The 19251-nt window shown below is 44.9% G+C and overlaps 1 protein-coding gene across 1 annotated transcript; it reads left to right on the forward strand.

Annotated features, from left to right (window-relative positions):
* Positions 1 to 7044: 7044 nt before the first annotated feature.
* On the forward strand, positions 7045 to 18569 carry Glrx (glutaredoxin). The gene is made up of 3 exons (XM_021180442.2): positions 7045 to 7329; positions 15772 to 15900; positions 17662 to 18569. The coding sequence occupies exons 1-2, from the start codon at positions 7123 to 7125 to the stop codon at positions 15886 to 15888; spliced, it is 324 nt and encodes a 107-aa protein (XP_021036101.1). The 5' UTR covers positions 7045 to 7122; the 3' UTR covers positions 15889 to 15900; positions 17662 to 18569.
* Positions 18570 to 19251: the final 682 nt, after the last annotated feature.

Genomic DNA, 19251 nt, shown 5'->3' on the forward strand with positions numbered 1-19251 from the left:
GGAGTCTCTAGTAAAGGAATCCCCCCATCTAAATTTTAGTTTATTTTGCCTGATTTTGTTTGAGACTATTCCCTTCCATGAATTCAAAAGCAATAATAAGACAATAAGTGTGTCCACAAAGCCCACATGTATAGGGTCTTGAAGTTAACATGGGAGCAAGAAACCAAAGTAATGCCCAGGAACTTTAGGGTGATAACTTAAGATTCCATACCCAAACTGAATATTGATCTTAGAAACCATGGTGAAAGAAACTGTCTAAATGTAAGGCAGGGCCTGCTTAGAAACAGCTGATGCTCATGACATTTATTGAATTTCATGTCTTCCAGGTCAGAGACCCTTTCACTCAGTCAATTTTGGATCTACCTTTAAAAGTTGCTGTGAGTTAAAATTGCTTGTATTAAGTTCTTAGAGTAAGACTAGCACAGGGTCAGCACATAGTGTGTGGCTGTCAGTGTTACTGATATCAGAGAACAGGTAGAAGATGAGGAAGTGCCCTGAGAAATCTGTGGGTCAAAGTTAATGATCCCCCATAGTCAGATCTGAGAAGAACCATAGAACATTCCAACATTTCAGAGGGCACAGCCACAAACCATCTGATAACATGCTTTCTCATCTGAATCCTCCAGCAATATACCTAAAAGGCAACTGTGGCTTGGAAGTAAGCCATGGCATCCCTCCAACCTCTGAGGGACCCTTAGAGCCAATTTAGCCTATCAAGATAATTTTGAAGTCAAGATAATTTTGAAGCAAGATTGGATAGACTCTGTAAGAGTTCCTTGCTCCAAAGCATTTCATTCACTACTTGGGATCAAAGTTTGCTTACTAATTTATTTTGTTTCCTGAGAGATGTACCCTTACAGTTATATTTTTGAAAATTGATATATGGCTCTTCTTTGTTAGGGACACTTTCCTTTAACACTCTCCTGGTGATCTAACTGCTCTCATTTGTGTCCTTATATACCTCTATTGTATCATCCTGCAGAGTTGATAATATTTGTGCCCATTTGTCTTAGTCAGTACTGCTGTGAACAGACACCATGACCAAGGACAACATATATTTGGGGATGGATTACAGGTTCAGAGGTTCAGTCCATTATCATCAAGGTGGCAGCATGGCAGCATCCAGGCAGGCATGGCGCAAGCAGAGCTGAGAGTTCTACATCTTCATCTGAAGGCTGCTAGTGGAATATTGACTTCCAGGCAGCTATGGTGAGGGTCTTATAGTCCATACCCACAAGGACACACCTACTCCATCAGGGCCACACCTTCTAATAGTGTCACTCCTGAGCATAGACTCCCAAGCATCACATTCCACTCCCTGGCCCCCATAGGCTTGTCCAAACATATAAGTCTATGGGGGGCATACCTAAACATAGCATAATAAAAAATACATTTAATACAACTTCAAAGGTCCCCATAATCCATAGCAGTCTTAACAATGTTAAAAGTCCAAAGTTCAAAGTCTATTCTGAGATTCATCCAATCACTTAACTGTAATTCCCAAAGCAAGACAGAAAACCAGATGGACAAACTCCAAACTCTGCATCTCCATATCTGATGTCAAAGCATTCTTCAGATCTCCAATTCCTTTTCATCTTTGTTGATAGCAACAAACTTCTTTCTCCTTGGCTGTTTTCACTCCCTGTTAGAATTCCTCAGCAGATATCCCACAGCTCTGGCATCTCGAACATCTAGGGGTCTTCAACTCAACTTCAACTTCACAGCTTCTTGTTTCAATGTCTGGGATCCACACATGACCTTCTGGGCTCTTCCAAAGGTTTGGCATCACTTCTCCAGCTCTGCCCTCTGTAGCACTCTAGGCTCAGACTGATACACTCCACTGCTGCTGCTGTTCCTGGTGATCATCCTATGATATGGCATCTCCAATACCCTGGGGTCTTCCACTGCAACTGGGCTTCATCAATAGCCTCTTATGGACTCTCTTCATGGTGCCAAGCCTCAACTACTTTGCATTACCTCTTCAGTCCTGGGCCATCAACTGCAACTGAGGCAGCGCCTTCACCAGTGGCCTTTCATGGCCTCTCACAGTGCGGAGCCTCAACTGTTCGTGCCTTCAAAATCAGTACCACTTGGGTGACTCTTACACATTACCAAGTATAGCTATAGCATGAGGTACAACTATCTCTGGAACACAGATTCTTTGTGCTCTCAGAAAATACTTCCCAGAAGATTTCACCTCAGTGATGCTGATCTCTTCTTAATCACCACTAATTTCTTAGTTCTAGCTAGTCAGCATCAATTGTCCCAGTAGTCCCTGCTATACTTGACAGCCCGAGGCAAATTGCCCAGGCTGCCCAGTTTTGCAGCTTGTTGGGGCTGGAAAAATATCACCAGCTTTTTGTTTTCCAATTCCTGCGGCCACGTGAACTGGGTTCCCCTGAAAGGCTGGCTGGGCCTGAAAGAGATCAGACGGAGAAAAGAGAGGCCAAGACAAACCTTTCTGTTCAAAGCCTCTGAAGTTTACTGAGAGTCCTTGCTTATAAAGAGGGTAGGCCCATCCCCCGCTAGCCCATTCTTGATGCTTGGAGCCAGCCAGTAGGCGATCTACAGGGTGTGTCAAGGACCTTTCAACGGGAAGCAGAGTCTTGGAGAAGAGCAAATAGAGCCATCAAGGTCAGAAGGCTCTACCCTAGGTAATCTCTTTCTTAGTGGCAGCAAGGTCAAAGTCTGGATCAACCTGCTTCGAGGCTGAGGGAGGCTACACTTCACTGTCTAAGCTTGGTTGTCCTGGAACTTGTTCTGTAGACCGACTTTGAACTCAAGAGATCTGCATGCCTGTCTCCTAAACACTAGGAATAAAGGTGTGGTCCACCAAGCCTGGATTTAAGTTTTTCTTTACCTAGAACAGGCTCTGTCCCAGGCTGGATTTTTGAGATTTACTTTGTCAATGTAATTAATATAAATCTCTTTACCTTAACCTCAGCTAGACACTTCAAAAATGGGCAAAAAACAGCCACATTCTCCACCAAAATCCCACAAAACTAGTCTCTAGGCCACACATTGAAATTCCCCACTGAAACCTCTTGAGCCAGGTCTGCTCAGTTCAAATTACTCTCAGCAACAAAGTCTTCTATATTCCTAATAGGATGGCCCATTTAAAGCATTCCACTACTTTTCTAATCCAAAGTCCCCAAATCTAAATTCTTCCAAACAAAAGCTGGTCAGGCCTATCATACCCATACCCCAGCCCCTGCTATCAACTTCTGTTGGGGTTTACTGCTGTGAACAGACACCATGACCAAGGCAAGTCTTATAAAGGACAATATCTATTTGGGGCTGGTTCACAGGTTCAGTCCATTACCATCAAGGTAGGAGCATGGCAGCATTCAGACAGGCATGGTGCAGGCATGTAGGGTTGTGAGTTCAACATCTGCTCGGCCACAGAGCTGACTTGGGGGTCCCCATGCCTGGGAAGAGTTTGGGGCTGTGAGGTTCCCAGGCTCTTGGATTTCCAGGCCCAGGGGGCAAGGGGTGACCTTTGGCTGGTCCCATGGGAATAGTCTTTGGCTTGACAGATGGTGGCAGACTTGAGCTTGGTGGCAGTATTGGCAGGGAGTACGGAGAGGCCTTCTACAGGAGATTAGACAGCAGCTCTGTAGGCAAAGGCCTTCTCCATGGCTCCCCACAGCAGATCATGATGAAAAGAGACAGTTCCATGGCTCTAAATCACTTGTTGTTATGGTGGAAAGTAGATGTATAAAGCCATACCCTACTTCTCAGCGTGGGCCTGAGATTAAATACCTTTTGTAGGGAGGGATGTCTGGGAAGGAAAGCTTATTGGCTAAGCCCTCCAGGCCTCTATGTACCTCATTAGCTTAGAGATCTGTCTTGAGTCTACGTGACCATAGGTCATGTTCTTTTCCGCTTCTACACGTGGAGGAGCTTGGGGCATTGCTACAAATCTATGGGGGGCTGTGACCAGTGACAGAGGTCTGGTGCCTGGGGCAGGTGAAGGTCTTACCATCCCTTCAGGGGCTCTGGGGCTTCTAGTATTAGGTCAGCCAGGGACCAGGCTACCTTTCACGGTCACACACACAGGCTGAGCTGAGAGCTCAACATCTTCATCTGAAGGCTGCTAGTAGAAGACTGACTTCCAGGCAGCTAGAGTGAGGGTCTGATAGCTCACACCCACATTGACACACCTACTCCAACAGGGCCATACCTTCTAATCATGCCACTCCCTGAGCCAAGCATATACAAGGCATCACACCATTCTCCTGACAGTATCCCCAACTTTCTTATGAATTCCTAAGGATGGAATTGTATATGAGGACCTGTGTGTCTGGCCCAGGGTAACTGATTAATAAGTATTGATTGGATTAGTTCAGGAGTAGACACATAAGGACCATTGTCTTTGCTGTTACCTTCTGTTAGTCTGATGAGTCACACAGCTCCATATTATATTAGCTCTACTGAGAAGGACTGCAGAGCACACACTTCTTTCCTACTAGACTGAGTGCCTCCCAGCTAAGCTCACATGATAAACTGTGCCCTAACCATCATATGTCACTGTTTTTATATTTTCATTCTTATGCATATGGGTATTTTGCTTACATGTATGTCTGTACATCATGTGCATGCCTGGTGCCCATGGAAGACAGAAGTAGTGTGCAATCCTACAGAACTCGGTTACAGACTGTGATGAGCCATAATGTGCATGCTGGAAATCAAACCTGAGTCTTCTGGAAGAGCAGCCAGTGCTCTTAACCTCTGAGCTATTTCTTCAGCCCCCTCACTGCTCTTTTAAAATAATTTTCTGTCATCTATAAAGTTCTTTAAGAACAAGTAGGAAAAAAAATGCACCCATCCTTATATTATCAAAGCCCCACAAGTGGTAGTGCTAGCTTGTCTAAAGCCTGTCCAGCAGTACCACAGAGCAGACTGCAAGGTGTAAGGACACCAAGTAAGGAACCAGGAGGGCTGGGCCCCCAAGAACAGTGCAGCATTCAGTTGGAGTAGTCTGTGTTCAGACTTAGGAGGCAAAACTAGGAGAGCTTGGCTATTCCATGTACTGCAGAGGACAGTAAAGATGCCTTTAACTTTCTGTCCTAGCCATAAGGCCCTTACTTCTGTGGCCCTCTAAGTTGCGCTTAGAGGCTGAGCAGAAAGCTGGGCAGTTTGAGCACTAAGTCTGAGAGGCTGAAGGCAGGGCTTCTCAGTGGACAATGCTTTCCTGAGTCTTGGAGGGGAGGTCCACATATTATTAAATATTAGGTAAAAGCTCAGGTATTAGTCTCAACCTGAACTGCAGGACAGACAATAGAGTTCTCCTGTATCCAGGAACTATCATTTATAAGACTTCAGGTAAATATAGTAGACTGAAAATCAGATGTTGTAAAATTATAGAAACAGTATACTCAGACAAGGATCTTCATCTGTCTGGAGTTTGGAGTTAGGCATAACATGAGACTCCAAGCCCCACGTGACTCTATACAGGTCTTGGGAGGTCCCCACATTTCTGCACATGATAAATTCACACTGGTTCTAGGATGCTTAAGTAACTGAGGCATTTCAACAGGCAGAGAGAGATAAGGAGGTCAGATTGCAACAAAAGAGGAGGTAAGGAAAACAGGAGTGGCAAATATTGAGACAGGGCAGAATGCAAGAGACAGAAGGTCATGGTGGTTCTCAAAATGGTCTTTGAGATAGATGAGAGAGTCAGATTGTTAGGAAAAGGAGGAAGGGAAAGACCAGACAAATGAGAAGGAGAGAAAGACTCTAAAGGAACAGCCTGAGCTGGGTGCTTATTCCCCAGGGTCATGTGAACAGCAAGAACCGTCAAGAGGTCCTTGAAACAGCTGGCATCAGAAGGTTGAGATAAAGAAAATGAGCAGGATGCAAACTCTAGCCCTAAACTTGTTCAGAATTGTGGGAAGCTATGGGCTGAGAGGTCTACAACCCTGCCATGGGCCAGCCACCTCAGCCATGCAGCCGGGCCGCTTCTCCATTGGCAGAGCTCTCTCTCGGCTCCTTCTGTGGCCCTGACTATTACCACCTGACTGTTATTTTGCCATTTGATGTTGGTAACAGTGAGAGTGACAAAGAAAGCAGCCCCCAGAAGTCAGTTTACTTCTCTTTGGTCACAATGTGCACCAGAGCCGTCACCAGGACATGACTCTAGTCTGACCTCCTGTAAGATACTCTGGTTCTACTGTGGAACTGGTTGCTTGCTTGGAAAGGTGCTTCAGTCTGGCAGGAGTTTTCTCTTTGACTTGCTTATCTACCTCAGCACCACCTCCCAAAGCACCTCAGCTCACTGTCAAAACAAGTCAGACAGGAAAAGATCCACATTCTGTCTGGAATCTCAGGTCAGGGGTTATGGGAGAATTTGTTTCTTACTGAGCTGCTATTCAAAGGTCACCAGCCCTAAGGCTTTTGGAGTAAGAGAGGCCCTATTAAAAAGCTTAGCTTCACAGGTAGGCCCCGTGGCAAAGTTCAATCACAAATCTAAGCCACTGAAAAGGGCTCATTGTTCACCATGACCTCAGAGCATGGCACCCCACTTTTCAAAGACAGAGAGAAAGTACAGACAAGCACATTTTTACATGCCAAGAACCAAGTCCACTAATCACACAAGTACCCACGTTACAGGACAAAGAAAGCATGCTGGTGCCACAGGCCCAATCACTATGCAGTCCCCACTTCCTATGAATAGCCAAAGCTTCCCTGAATGGCTGTGTTTTTATTTTTCAAAACAACCGTGTTTCCAAAAGGAGAGGGGGGGGGGGGAGAGAAAGAGAGAGAGAGAATTTGTTCTAAGAGGACCTGGGGCCTCCTACCCAGAAATTGGTCTGTGCTGTCTCTGCTACCCTAGAGGGTGACTTACTTAGTTCTGATCTTGGGGAGGACACAAGACAGCTTGGCCTACACACTATTATAGTTTAAACAGCCAGTGTGCAATGGTAGGCCTAGGAAGTAGTGACTCATACCAAAATGAACTGACTTTGGGGCTGGCCCTTTAAAACTGAAGCATCCTACTTGGTAACTCCTCCTCCAAGGAGGTTCCTTATTAAAAGAGAGCTGCTGGCTAAGCGCCGCTGCATTACCGGACCATTACTTTCAACTGCACGTTTCTCCCTGGAGAAGCTGCAGCCTGTCAGCATGGCTCAGGAGTTTGTGAACTGCAAGATCCAGTCTGGGAAGGTGGTCGTGTTCATCAAGCCCACCTGCCCCTACTGCAGAAAGACCCAAGAAATCCTCAATCAACTGCCTTTCAAACAAGGTCTTCTGGAGTTTGTGGACATCACAGCCACTAACAACACCAGTGCGATTCAAGATTATTTACAACAGCTCACCGGAGCGAGAACAGTGAGTGTGTTTAAATGCTAAGGAAGCCCTGGGGTGTTGCTGTTTCCTTTCCAGACCTTTGTAAGACAGCTAGCTGTGCCTTTTCTAGGATGCCGTTGCCTGGGCTCTGTCCTTCAAAGCAGCCAGAGGACTTTGCAGGGTATGGGGGAGGGACTCAAGGGAAGACACTGCTCAAATGAGTGGGCAGCAGGACTGCCTGGGAGGACCAGAAGGCAGAATGCTGGTTGGTGTGTGGACAGTGGGCCTGACAGCTGGGCTGGCGTCAGTTAAGTGTGTGTCTGAAGGCTTTGTTTTAAGCACTGTTTTGAACTGGCAATGTTCTTCTGGCAAGGCAGGAGGCAGCTTCGAGGCTGGATGTGATCTCTAGCTTTTATGTTATGGATGGGGGCCATAGGCACTCTCTTCCCCCTGTTAGCATGTATCTCAGTGGGGTCTGCGGCCCTTCCTTTTCTTTGCACTAGGCTTTCTTTCTTTATCACCTAGTTTGTTCATTCTTACCTAGCCCCACCCACTAGAAAAGTAAATCCTGGACTCCATTTTTGCCTGTGCTGCCTTAATTATAGGATATTTTCAGGTCTGGTTATCATGATAACTTACTGTATGATCTGATGGATTCTTGCCTTGGAGATCCATCCTCAGTGACCCAGGCTGCAAGATTAGAGGGAGCACTTCAAAATCCTGTTCCACAAATCCATATGCAGCTCTCTAAGAACACCTCCTTCCTCAGAAAAGGCTTTCTTTGTGCCTGGGCTTGCTGCTGGAATGCCCAGCCCATCAGACTCCAGTGCTGGAAAGTGAGCTTGTTGTACTGTTGACTGGAGTGTTGGGGACAAAGCTGAGGCAGCCCCAACAAGCCAAGAACCTTGGCCACCTGCCTCCAATACCAACTCAAGTGACACGTGACAGTGAAAAGCAGAGAAAAGAAATTTACTCAGTGAGGCTTCATTGGGAAGCTGAAAAAATACAGATGTCCATGGATGCCCAAGTCCATGAAATGTATGGTGTGTGTGTTTGTGTACCCTTGTTTACACAGCAGCCCAGTGGTTAACGTTGGATGACTTATTTAATCACTCTCAGCCTTACTTTGGTGAGACACCGTCCTTCACTGAATCTGGAGTTCACAGGCTAGGCTGGACTGGACTGGCTAGCAGCCAGAACACCCCTGGAATCTTCCTATCTAGATCTCCCCAGCATTGTGATTTGCACCCAGCTTTTTTCTGTGGATTCTGGGGGATCAAACTAAGGTCCGTCACTCTCGTGCATAAGCACTAGCTGCTGAAAAGTTACTGATGAGTTACTAGCTGATAAGTTACTATCTCCCTTCTTAACAAGAATCTCCTGTCATCTTCTTAAATGGAAAGCCCGGGGTTTGCAGGCCAGGTCCAGGTGAAAGCCCCAGACCCAGCCCTCCCCCACTATCCCTGACTCAACCTTAGTCTCAGGTCCAGTTGCTTCTCCAGGGGTCAGAACTGTGTGAAATTCTCTTCCTGTGAGGTGGGCTTCTCCACTGACTAGCACCAGGACTTCAACCCAGCTCCGGCTTGGGGTGGGGGTGGGGGTTTGAGGCTCTTTGTTTTTACACAGTCTGATAACTAAAGGGAGAGGTATGGGTGGTCTTTTTAGAGTATCCCCTTTCCTGAGAGAGCAGTCCCACAAGCTCACTTCTTTTCAGGAGCACATTGCAGGGCAGTGTTGGAAGAAACACATTTTCTACTTGAGCTTTAGTGCGACTTAAATGGTTTTCTCTGGGATCTTAGTGTAAAGCATTGGGAATTATTTCATTCAAAAATCTGCATGGTAGTGCCAACCATAAGTGTGTATTTTACAGCTATAGGACGAGATCTTGGAGCAGGGACACAGCAGAGTGGACAGGGAAGAGAGGTGTATAGACCCTCCAGGCCCTGCTCCAGCTCCCACCAGACATCCTCCTGTAGAGTGGGATTGCCTGGGAGAACTTCAGACAATCCCATGCTCAGGTCAAATTCCACATTAGTTGCCTCATAACAGCAGAGGTGGTGTAAGATCTGTAGATGGTCCCAGTTACAACAGAATTAAAGAAAATGCTGTTCTTAGCTGAGCAGCACGGGTTCTGGAGAAAAGAAAAACAAAACAAAGCCAACAAACCAACAAACAAAAACCAAAATTTCTTCATTTAACAAATGTTTGCATTGATTTGTAAAGCAACACTATTTTTGCAGTGGCCTTTCAACTTTAAAAGTATAAAAGGTGTGTGTGTGTGTGTCTGTGTGTTTACACGTACCTGAGGCTGACCTCAGGATGTTTCTCAGTCATTCTCCACCTTAGCTGTTTTGAGGAGGGGTCTCTCAGTGAACCTGTACTCTTGCCATTTTGGTTAGAAGGTAGCCAGTGAGCTCCTGTGCCATGCATGACTGTTTACATGGTCGTTGAAGATCGGTACTCCTGCTGTATCCTGAGCCATATCCCTGATCCTGTATACATTCTCCCTATCCCCAGCAGGTTCTTGAGTCCAAATCTAAATACATCTCTTTTGAGGGAAGCACAAATGTTTCCAACTCACTGCTTCTGGTGCTGAATAAGGTTGTGTTTACATTTTAAGAATGAGAATTTGAGAGTAGTTGGCTGTTTCACTTGTTCTGTGTGACCCATGGGCTCTGGTATACAGTAGGAACTCAGCAGGACCTGATGACAGAAACAGTCCTTAGTCTATCAGTCTACCTCCTGTGGCTCCCTCCAATGTTTTTCATCTGTTATTTCTCCAAAGCTCCGCTGTTCCTGACGGGCTTCTGATAGAACTTTGGATGCTTCTTATAGAGCAAATGTTTTCGTAGCAAAGTGTCTCCATTTTGTCTACAGAGGCTTACCTTTTCCTTCACATTCATAGGATGACTTTTCTGGATACAACAGATACTTTTCAGCATCTATAATGTACCAGACCCATTTCTGCATAGTGGAAATACAGTCATGAAAATTTCCTATATTTTGAAAAATATGCACTTTGGGGGGAAGACAAATGATTTGATAGTATATCTGGGAGGCAGCAGTGATCTGTTTACGAATAAAATTAACTATGGGAGGGGAGGCAGGGTGGAGGCAGCAAGTGACTGTTTTAAGTGGAACCAATGGGTCCTCACCAAGATGAAGAAAAAGAAGACCAAAAATAAGGGCTAGCATATGGTGGACTAGTGTGTCATGGACCAAACAGGAGGCTGGCATGTCAGGCCCACAGTGGGTTAGAGTAGGAAGAGTTAGACCTGAGGTATACTGGCTACTACCTTAGGAAGGCCTCTAATCTCTCTAATAAACCACTTTGTGTTTAGAGGGAGCAAGGCTGCTGCTGGACTTTTAGCTTTGGAATGACCTGATTTGACCCTTGGAAGGGCCATTCTGGTCACTGTAGTCATTGGTGCAAAAGCTGCTCCCGCCTCAAGTAAGATGAGTTAGTCTAGAGTCAAGTGAGAGAACGTTGCCTGAGCACAGCGCTGGGTTACTTCAATGTCCATATTCCAACATCAAAGCAGTTTGATTAATTTTTTTTCATATTTTTTTTAATTTTTAATATTTTTATTACATATTTTCCTCAGTTACATTTCCAATGCTATCCCAAAAGTCCCCCATAGCTCCCCCCACTTCCCTACCCACCCATTCCCATTCTTTTGGCCCTGGCATTCCCCTATATTGGGGCATATAAAGTTTGCAAGTCCAATGGGCCTCTCTTTCCATTGATGGCCGACTAGGCCATCTTTTGATACATATGCAGCTAGAGACAAGAGCTCCGGGGTTCTGGTTAGTACATCATGTTGTTCCAACATAGGGTTGCAGATCCCTTTAGCTCCTTGGGTACTTTCTCTAGCTTCTCCATTGGGAGCCCTGTGATACATCCAATAGCTGACTGTGAGCATCCACTCCTGTGTTTGCTAGGCCCCGGCATCGTCTCACAAGAGACAGCTATATTTGGGTCCTTTCAGCAAAATCTTGCTAGTGTATGCAATGGTGTCAGCGTTTAGAAGCTGATTATGGGATGGATCCCTGGATACAGCAGTCTCTAAATGGTCCATCCTTTCATCACAGCTACGAACTTTGTCTCTGTAACTCCTTCCCTGGGTGTTTTGTTCCCAATTCTAAGAAGGGGCACAGTGTCCACACTTTGGTCTTCATTCTTCTTGAGTTTCATGCGTTTAGCAAATTGTATCTTATAAATAACCCCATTAAAAAATGGGGCTCAGAACTGAACAAAGAATTCTCACCTGAGGAATACCGAATGGCAGAGAAGCACCTGAAAAAATGTTCAACATCCTTAATCATCAGGGAAATGCAAATCAAAACAACCCTGAGATTCCACCTCACACCAGTCAGAATGGCTAAGATCAAAAATTCAGGTGACAGCAGATGCTGGCGAGGATGTGGAGAAAGAGGAACACTCCTCCATTGTTGGTGGGATTGCAAGCTTGTACAACCACTCTGGAAATCAGTCTGGCGGTTCCTCAGAAAATTGGACATAGTACTACCGGAGGATCCAGCAATACCTCTCCTGGGCATATATCCAGAAGATGTCCCAACCGGTAAAAAGGACACATGCTCCACTATGTTCATAGCAGCCCTATTTATAATAGCCAGAAGCTGGAAAGAACCCAGATGTCCCTCAACAGAGGAATGGATACAGAAATTATGGTACATTTACACAATGGAGTACTACTCAGCTATTAAAAAGAATGAATTTATGAAATTCCTAGCCAAATGGATGGACCTGGAGGGCATCATCTTGAGTGAAGTAACACAATCACAAAAGAACTCACACAATATGTATTCACTGATAAGTGGATATTAGCCCAAAACTTAGGATACCCAAGATATAAGATACAATTTGCTAAACGCATGAAACTCAAGAAGAATGAAGACCAAAGAGTGGACACTGTGCCCCTTCTTAGAATTGGGAACAAAACACCCAGGGAAGGAGTTACAGATTAATTTTTATAGTAGCAAAATAAAGAGATCCAGATAAAGCCATTTTTAAAAACCTTGGAAGGAACATCATGGAAGGAAAGAAATAGGTTATAGCTGAGTCCATGGACCTCAGGTGTTGTGTGATAGCTTTGTTACCCCTTTGACTGGTAGCAGTTAGGCTTTGTTAAGTTAGTATGTTCCAAAGGTATTTATCCATTCCTTGGGTCTGACACTGAGGTGGGCAAAGTAGGTTAAAGGTCATCCAAGATAAATTGTGGAGTTGCCCCTCAAACTGCCGCAGTCCACGGGCTTCATGGTCACTGACGCTCTAATCCGGTCCTCTGCCTCTGTACATACAGCTGCTTTCCAAGAATTTTTTTTTTCTGCAGGAACAAGATTGCAGGAGGGACTAAACTGAGAGACATTCTGGGGCCACACAGAATCCAAGTGCAGTCAGTGGTTTGTGGTAGAAGACGAGGAAACTGTTGAAGTGGCTTTGTGTAGCTGCATCTGAGGAGCCCACTGGCTCAAACCCTACCCAACAGTGGTCAGAAGGGGCGATGTAGGTGCTGGGAAGATGACTCAGCGGATACGGCGTTTACCTCACAGGCATAAACAGAAAGAGAAGGAAGTTGTGCACAGGTGACAGCCTGCTTGTAATCCCAGCACAGGTGGAGCAGGAGACCCTGCTTCAATTTAAAAAAAAAAAAAAGGTAATCAAGAAAGACACTCAAAGTCTCAAAGTCAACCTTTGGCCTCCACACAAAGAGGAAGAAAACCCTAGAGAACAGAGGATGCTGGGAAAACTTGCTCCAGGAGCTCAGACCAGCGTTACCAAGCTTAGTTTAGAGTGAAGATTCTTCCTCTCCTCCGCAGTAGCTGACTTGGCTTCCTCCCAGAAAAGAGGGTGGGCCAGAGATTTGAGTGACAGGTGTTTCCTCCTCTTCCTCAGCCTGATTGAAGGCAGCTTTGCTGATTCCCAAATTGTAGCGGGGATGAGACACCAAAGTTCTTTCAGGCTTTCAGGCAACCTAGCTTCTTGCCAGACTTGTACAAAAATCTCCATTCTGGGGAACAGTCAGATACTGTTTCAGGGCTTGTCTCGGGGTTGGGTACGGAGGGTCCCAGCCCTCTGTTACCCTGGGAGAAATCAAGAGCTGTTCTGTGTAGACCAGTGGTTGAAGGTGAGCAGCACCTGGGAAATGTTTAGAAACTCAAGTTCTCAGACTTTAGTTCATTTCTTCTGAATCTGAGAGAAGTCTGTGTCTTATTTAACCCGACCTTCTAGAATTCTGACTCACAGTCAATGGGGGAACCAGGAGATGACCCTTGGTTTTCAGGGCATTATTGCCACTGGCATTAGCTAAGACCTTCAGTGGATCAATTTTACCTCATAATTTTACCTTCAGTGGGTCAATTTTACTTCATAGCCTGTTTTTGATATCAGCACAGGATAGGCAGGGCACCCTGTCTGTTTTTTGTTTTTGAAGAGTGATCGAGAAAGACACTCAGTATCAACCTTTGACTTCCACAGACACAAATGGAGAGGTGGAAAGCTGTAGGAATAGCGAAGACTGCTGGAGTCTTTTTGAAAATAGTCATTCAAGGATAAATACATGGTTTCCTTGTTTAAAGCGTAGAAGGATTTTATTAATTTTATTTAGCAAGCCCTTACCTTCAACAGGACTATTAGGTCCCTGCTGTTACTGGGATAACTGCCCCCAAAATGCAGAACAAAGGAACAGAAACTTCTGAGGAACCAGAAACCGAAAAGCTCTTCAAACATGGGGCCTCCTTCCCTCAGAAACAATACCCAATGTTCCATGGAAATTTGGGACTTCTTGCCTCATGTTTGTGCATTTTTCTCCTTGTAGCTAATGGAAGCAATATTGTGTTACTTTCCTTTACAAAATCTCTGACAGTCACATACAGCCACATAGAGCCACCCCCTGCAGGGACTGATGAGACTTACCAGGCTGACTTACCTGAAAAGGAGTCTGGGATTTTTTTTTTTTTTCCTCAGGCAAAGGAAGCAGCTTAACTAATTTGGATTGTGGCACAGGATGTTGCTTTAGTTATCAGCTTTCTATATTTTAAAGCCCAAGGGAGACCTAGACTCCCTTCTCTCTCTAGATAAAATGCTACTAGAATTTATCCACAGTATTTTAACCTCTTTTCTCATCCTTCCTATATTTTAAATAACTCACTTAGATGGTCTATACATTCTGAGGAAAATAGGGTGCTCTGAAAACGATTCTCACCCCGTCTGCCCTTCCCCTCCCTGTGTTAGAGGACCTGTCACTTCCTGATCATGCACAGGCCTTAGAAGAGGCCTTTCTTCATGGCCTCTCAGCCTCTATGGGACAGCCCTGGTTTGGAAATTACTTGGCCACAGTAAGGGCACTTCTTCCTTCCTAGGGAGTCTGAAGTCCTCTTCAACTGTGACAAGACAGACAGACAAGTGTCTGAACAGAGCTCTGTGGAGTGGCAGTGACTGAGAGGAATCCATTCTACAAGTACAGTGACAGTATGGCCAGAAAGCCAGAACAGACCAATATGCTTGGACCCAGAGATTCAACATTTAGGTATTTTACCAAGGTTAAGGAACTAAAGCAGACTCAAAAGATCATAGTACTGTCTTCTAATTGAGGAAAGCTAACCTGTATTTTAATAGCAGATGATGCAATGTTTTATAAGCCTGGACCTCCCTTCCAGCTGCACTAAAAGAGAAGCATGCTCCTGATGGCCCAGGTTCAGTATAAGGTCTCTTCTTGGTCTGGCTCCAAGAGCAGGGAATCTGAAGCGCAGCCTAGTGGTCTCAGTACACCAATAAGAATTTGCTCCTGCAGGGTGGTGGTGGCGCATGCCTTTAATCCCAGCACTTGGGAGGCAGAGGCAGGCGGATTTCTGAGTTGGAGGCCAGCCTGGTCTACAAAGTGAGTGCCAGGACAGCCATGGCTATACAGAGAAACCCTGTCTCAAAAAAAAGAAAAACAAAACAAAACAACAACAACAAAAAAGAATTTGCTCCTGATGTGTGTTTGTAAAGTGAAAAAAAAAAAAAATGTAAACTCACTCAATCTGATAAACATGTTTCTTTACCTTTTTCCCACCTGGGGCTGAGGATTTAATGCATGTTCAGTAGCTGTGTCCCTGAGCTACAACCAGGCTTCAACAACATTTTTTAAAAAGACTTATTTATTTTATGTACATAAGTACACTATCGATACCTTCAGACGAACCAGAAGAGAGAATTGGATCCCACTGCAGATGGTGGTGAGCCACCCTGTGGTTGATGGGGATGGAACTCAGAACCTCTGGAAGAACAGTCAGTGCTCTTAACAACTGAGCTATCTCTCTAGCCACTCAACATTTTTAAATGACTATTTCTACGCTTAGACCATTGTTCTTAAAAAAAAAAAAAGTCTTCAGGAGAAAACTGTAAAGCAATTTGTAAAGCTTAGCATGGGGGACTAGTCACAAGGCTCCTTACCCATCCTGACTTGTCTGTTTCTGCAGGTTCCTCGGGTCTTCATAGGTAAAGACTGCATAGGCGGATGCAGTGATCTAATCTCCATGCAGCAGACTGGGGAGCTGATGTCTCGGCTGAAGCAGATTGGAGCTCTGCAGTTATAAAAGGGGTGGCAGGTGAGGCTGGGTCATGGCACTGAGGGACAGTGGCTGTCTGCTGCCATTTTCCACTATGCTGTAGGAGGACATTGTGGGTTGGGGTGATTTGAGGAACTGAGATGACACTTATTAATGGATTTTACGTTTTACAGAGGGGTGAACTATAGCAATGAGAGGACTCCTTTCCGTGTGCCTTGATGTATTGCACTACACATAGTTCTAGACCTAAATACACAAAAAGATAACGTGGCACAGTCCATAGAAGTAGACAAACCACAAACGAGTAAATAAATCCAGGAGCAAGTACTCTAATGTGATGGGATGTGCCAGAGAGGGGAGTGAGGTGTTGGATGTTGCCTAAGGATGACAGAAGAGGATCTCTCACAACAGGGGCTGGCTGACACAAACCCAGCTAGGTAAGGATGGAAATTTGGGAAGTATTGAATGCACTTCCAAAGGAATAAACAGAAAGCAAGACTATAAGGAGCCAGTGATGTGGAGAGAATCAGGGGTCTCCTCAGGGTTCTTAGCCTTACAGATAAAAGAACTTAAGAATGGACTCAAAAGGACAATTCTACTAGAATTCAAAAGAAAAGCCTCAGGGCGAGCCTGTTGTAAATCTTGACAGTTGCCCAGAAGAGGAATACAGACATAGAAGAAAGGAAAAGACATGTACTTTGAGCTAAGCCAACATGAAAGTCGGGAAAGGAAATGTTAGAGGAATTAGACTGTGAGGGAAAGCTTGCTTAGAACGGACAGAAGAAAAGAAAAAGCTGAGCTTTTCTGAGTAATTCAGAAAATCAGGCAGGCCTATAGAGTTGCATGTCTGTAAGACATCAGGAGTAGGGTAGGAAAAGATCATCTCATTAAAGGAAGATTATTCCCATCTCCTTAGCATGGCTTGAGGTATGCCTGCCTTCCTGAAGGGTGGTCCTTTGGCCAGGTGATTGGTAGGCCCAATTGGATCAACTCTTAAACCAGGATACAATGGCATGTTTTCACTGAGAGATAGACTCCACTTTTCTTTTAGGAGACAAAAGCTTTCCCTTAATGGACCTTCAGCTTTACACTAACACCAGGATTCCTTAAATTCTGATGAGCAACTTCTCTGTCCTCATCCCATAGAGCTAGCAAGCTTCCAAGCACTCAGTACACAGAAAGACTCAGGTGTTTTCTTTTATGGAAAAAGAAAGTGATGATGGTTTAACATAAAAGTTCTTTGAGAGGCTGCAAGGCTCATATATTAACAATGTATTCTTCTGGCAACTTCGTTACTCAGTATAGACACAGGCTAGTGAGGCCTAAATGTATACAGTGGAGTCTCCAGACCTCAGATAGTCCATGTCCACCTTTGGATCCCTGTTTTCAACATCACAGCTGGTGAGCACTGTGTCTATTGTTAACTTGTGGGCTCTTGCTGAGTTCTAAATCACTAAATACAGCTAGGGGTACCCAGTGGCTTCTATTCTAAACCATGCTTAGCAGTTCATGCTGAGATGAAGAATGAAACAGAAAGAAAATGTCATTTCCCCAGCTCCCCCTGCTGTGAGCTAGCATCTTCCTGGCCTGGCCAAAGCCTGCTAGCATCATTCTTTCCCCTCACTGTTCCACTTTGTCCTTGTTTTCCCTAGCAGCTCCACAATCACCTGTGACAAATGCATCTAAATGACGAGAGAGAGAGAGAGAGAGAGAGAGAGAGAGAGAGAGAGAAGTTCTGGTGGTGGAAAAGGAGGGGGAGCTAATTTTTGCTGTAAAATCTAGTTCTTTCTCTCTTGCCAGGCAGAGACCACGATGACACAGCTGTCTAACCATGCTGATGGCCAGTGCCCCTGAGAGTTGACGTGCATTGCAGAGGATGTCAGTATTTCCTGGTGACTGGGATTTTCAACAAAGCGGCCTTTATTCTTCTTTTCCTCAGTGCTAAAAACTGTTGCAATTTGCCCCTAACCATGGGGCCCAAGAAGCTTAACAGACCACACTGGTTTGATTATCCATTCTTCATGTGCCAACATGTCTCTACCTCTAAGTCCATGTGTTCCAAATCCAGTTGATCTAAATCTCCAGTGAATCTGTTGCTGGTTTTCTGCTACTGTTCGTCAGCTGAAGTCATTTTGCAGAAGTCCACTTTCTAAAGAATTATTGAATCAATAGATATGAAAATTTTGTTTACTGAGTCATGCATAGGCTCCTCTCTCCCTCATGCATGCACCCTTCCCACTTTTGCATTCACTGCCCTTACTTAGCCAGTGTTCTCAACCTTATCTGTTCCTACAACCCACAGACGTCCACACTGTGTGAGGATGCTGTTTGAAAAATCAGATGAACTTTAGCATAGTTTGTCCTCACGGAGGCCACGTTAACTTAGGTGGCAGAACAGGTGGTGCATTCAGCTCCGTCTGTAAAGGTGATTAATTGTCCAGAAAATCCCAAGCAGCTGTGTGTTGATCCGAGTTAGAGTACCAGAAAAATCAAATCTGAAATACAAAATTGCAAAATTCTCCTTCCAGGAATTTGAAAGACATTGTTTCTGAAACATTGTCCTAAACAGTTTCTTCCATCCAAACTTTGACATTTTGCTTTGATGTCTTGCTATGATGTTTAATTCTCATGGAACTGTAGGTCACTTCTCTGGTCTCCGGTGAGAAGGATTCATTACTAATAAAGATGTATCTATAGATGACTAGTGACTTTTGTCCGGTTCTGTGCTGTGCTCTCAAGGCAATACGGGACAGTAGTCTTGGGGCTTTTGGGCAGTCAATGCAGGGTAAAGACACTTGCCCCTCAGCTTTCCAATCTGAGTTCAATCCCTGGGGCCCATGTAGTGTATGTAAGGTGAGAACCAATACATGCATATGTACACACATATAAACAACTGTTATTTTTTTAAAAAAGATATGTTTTGAAATTATATGTAATTATGTGTTTCTGTGTGTGGCTATATGCATGTTAGTACAGCTCTCTTGTAGGCCAGAGGAGTCAAGACTTCCCAGAGCTGGAAATATAGGCAGATATTAGCTGTCGGACAAGGGTGCTGGGAACTGAAACTGGGTCCTCGGTAGGCACTCGTAACATGGAGCATTTCTCTAGCCCGTGGCCTTTTAATTGTTTTTTTTATTGAAAATGAATTCAATATATGCCACCTTTGGCTGGCCAGATGTTTAGGATCTGGTGATTACTGCCATTCATACCTAGACCTGGTGGCCTCCTACGTTTGGCTCTTCCCCTGCTAGTTGTCAGGATCCATACTGGGGACCAGCAATTCCTGGGGAGGCAGAAGCAAAAGACTACACGGAAACCTGTAGCCCAGAAAAAAGTGATGCGATCTCCCAGTCAAGGCAGACTTCACAAAACCAAGGGGCACTTGGTTCT

Source organism: Mus caroli, chromosome 13 (assembly GCF_900094665.2).
Source record: "Mus caroli chromosome 13, CAROLI_EIJ_v1.1, whole genome shotgun sequence".
Lineage (NCBI taxonomy): Eukaryota > Metazoa > Chordata > Mammalia > Rodentia > Muridae > Mus > Mus caroli.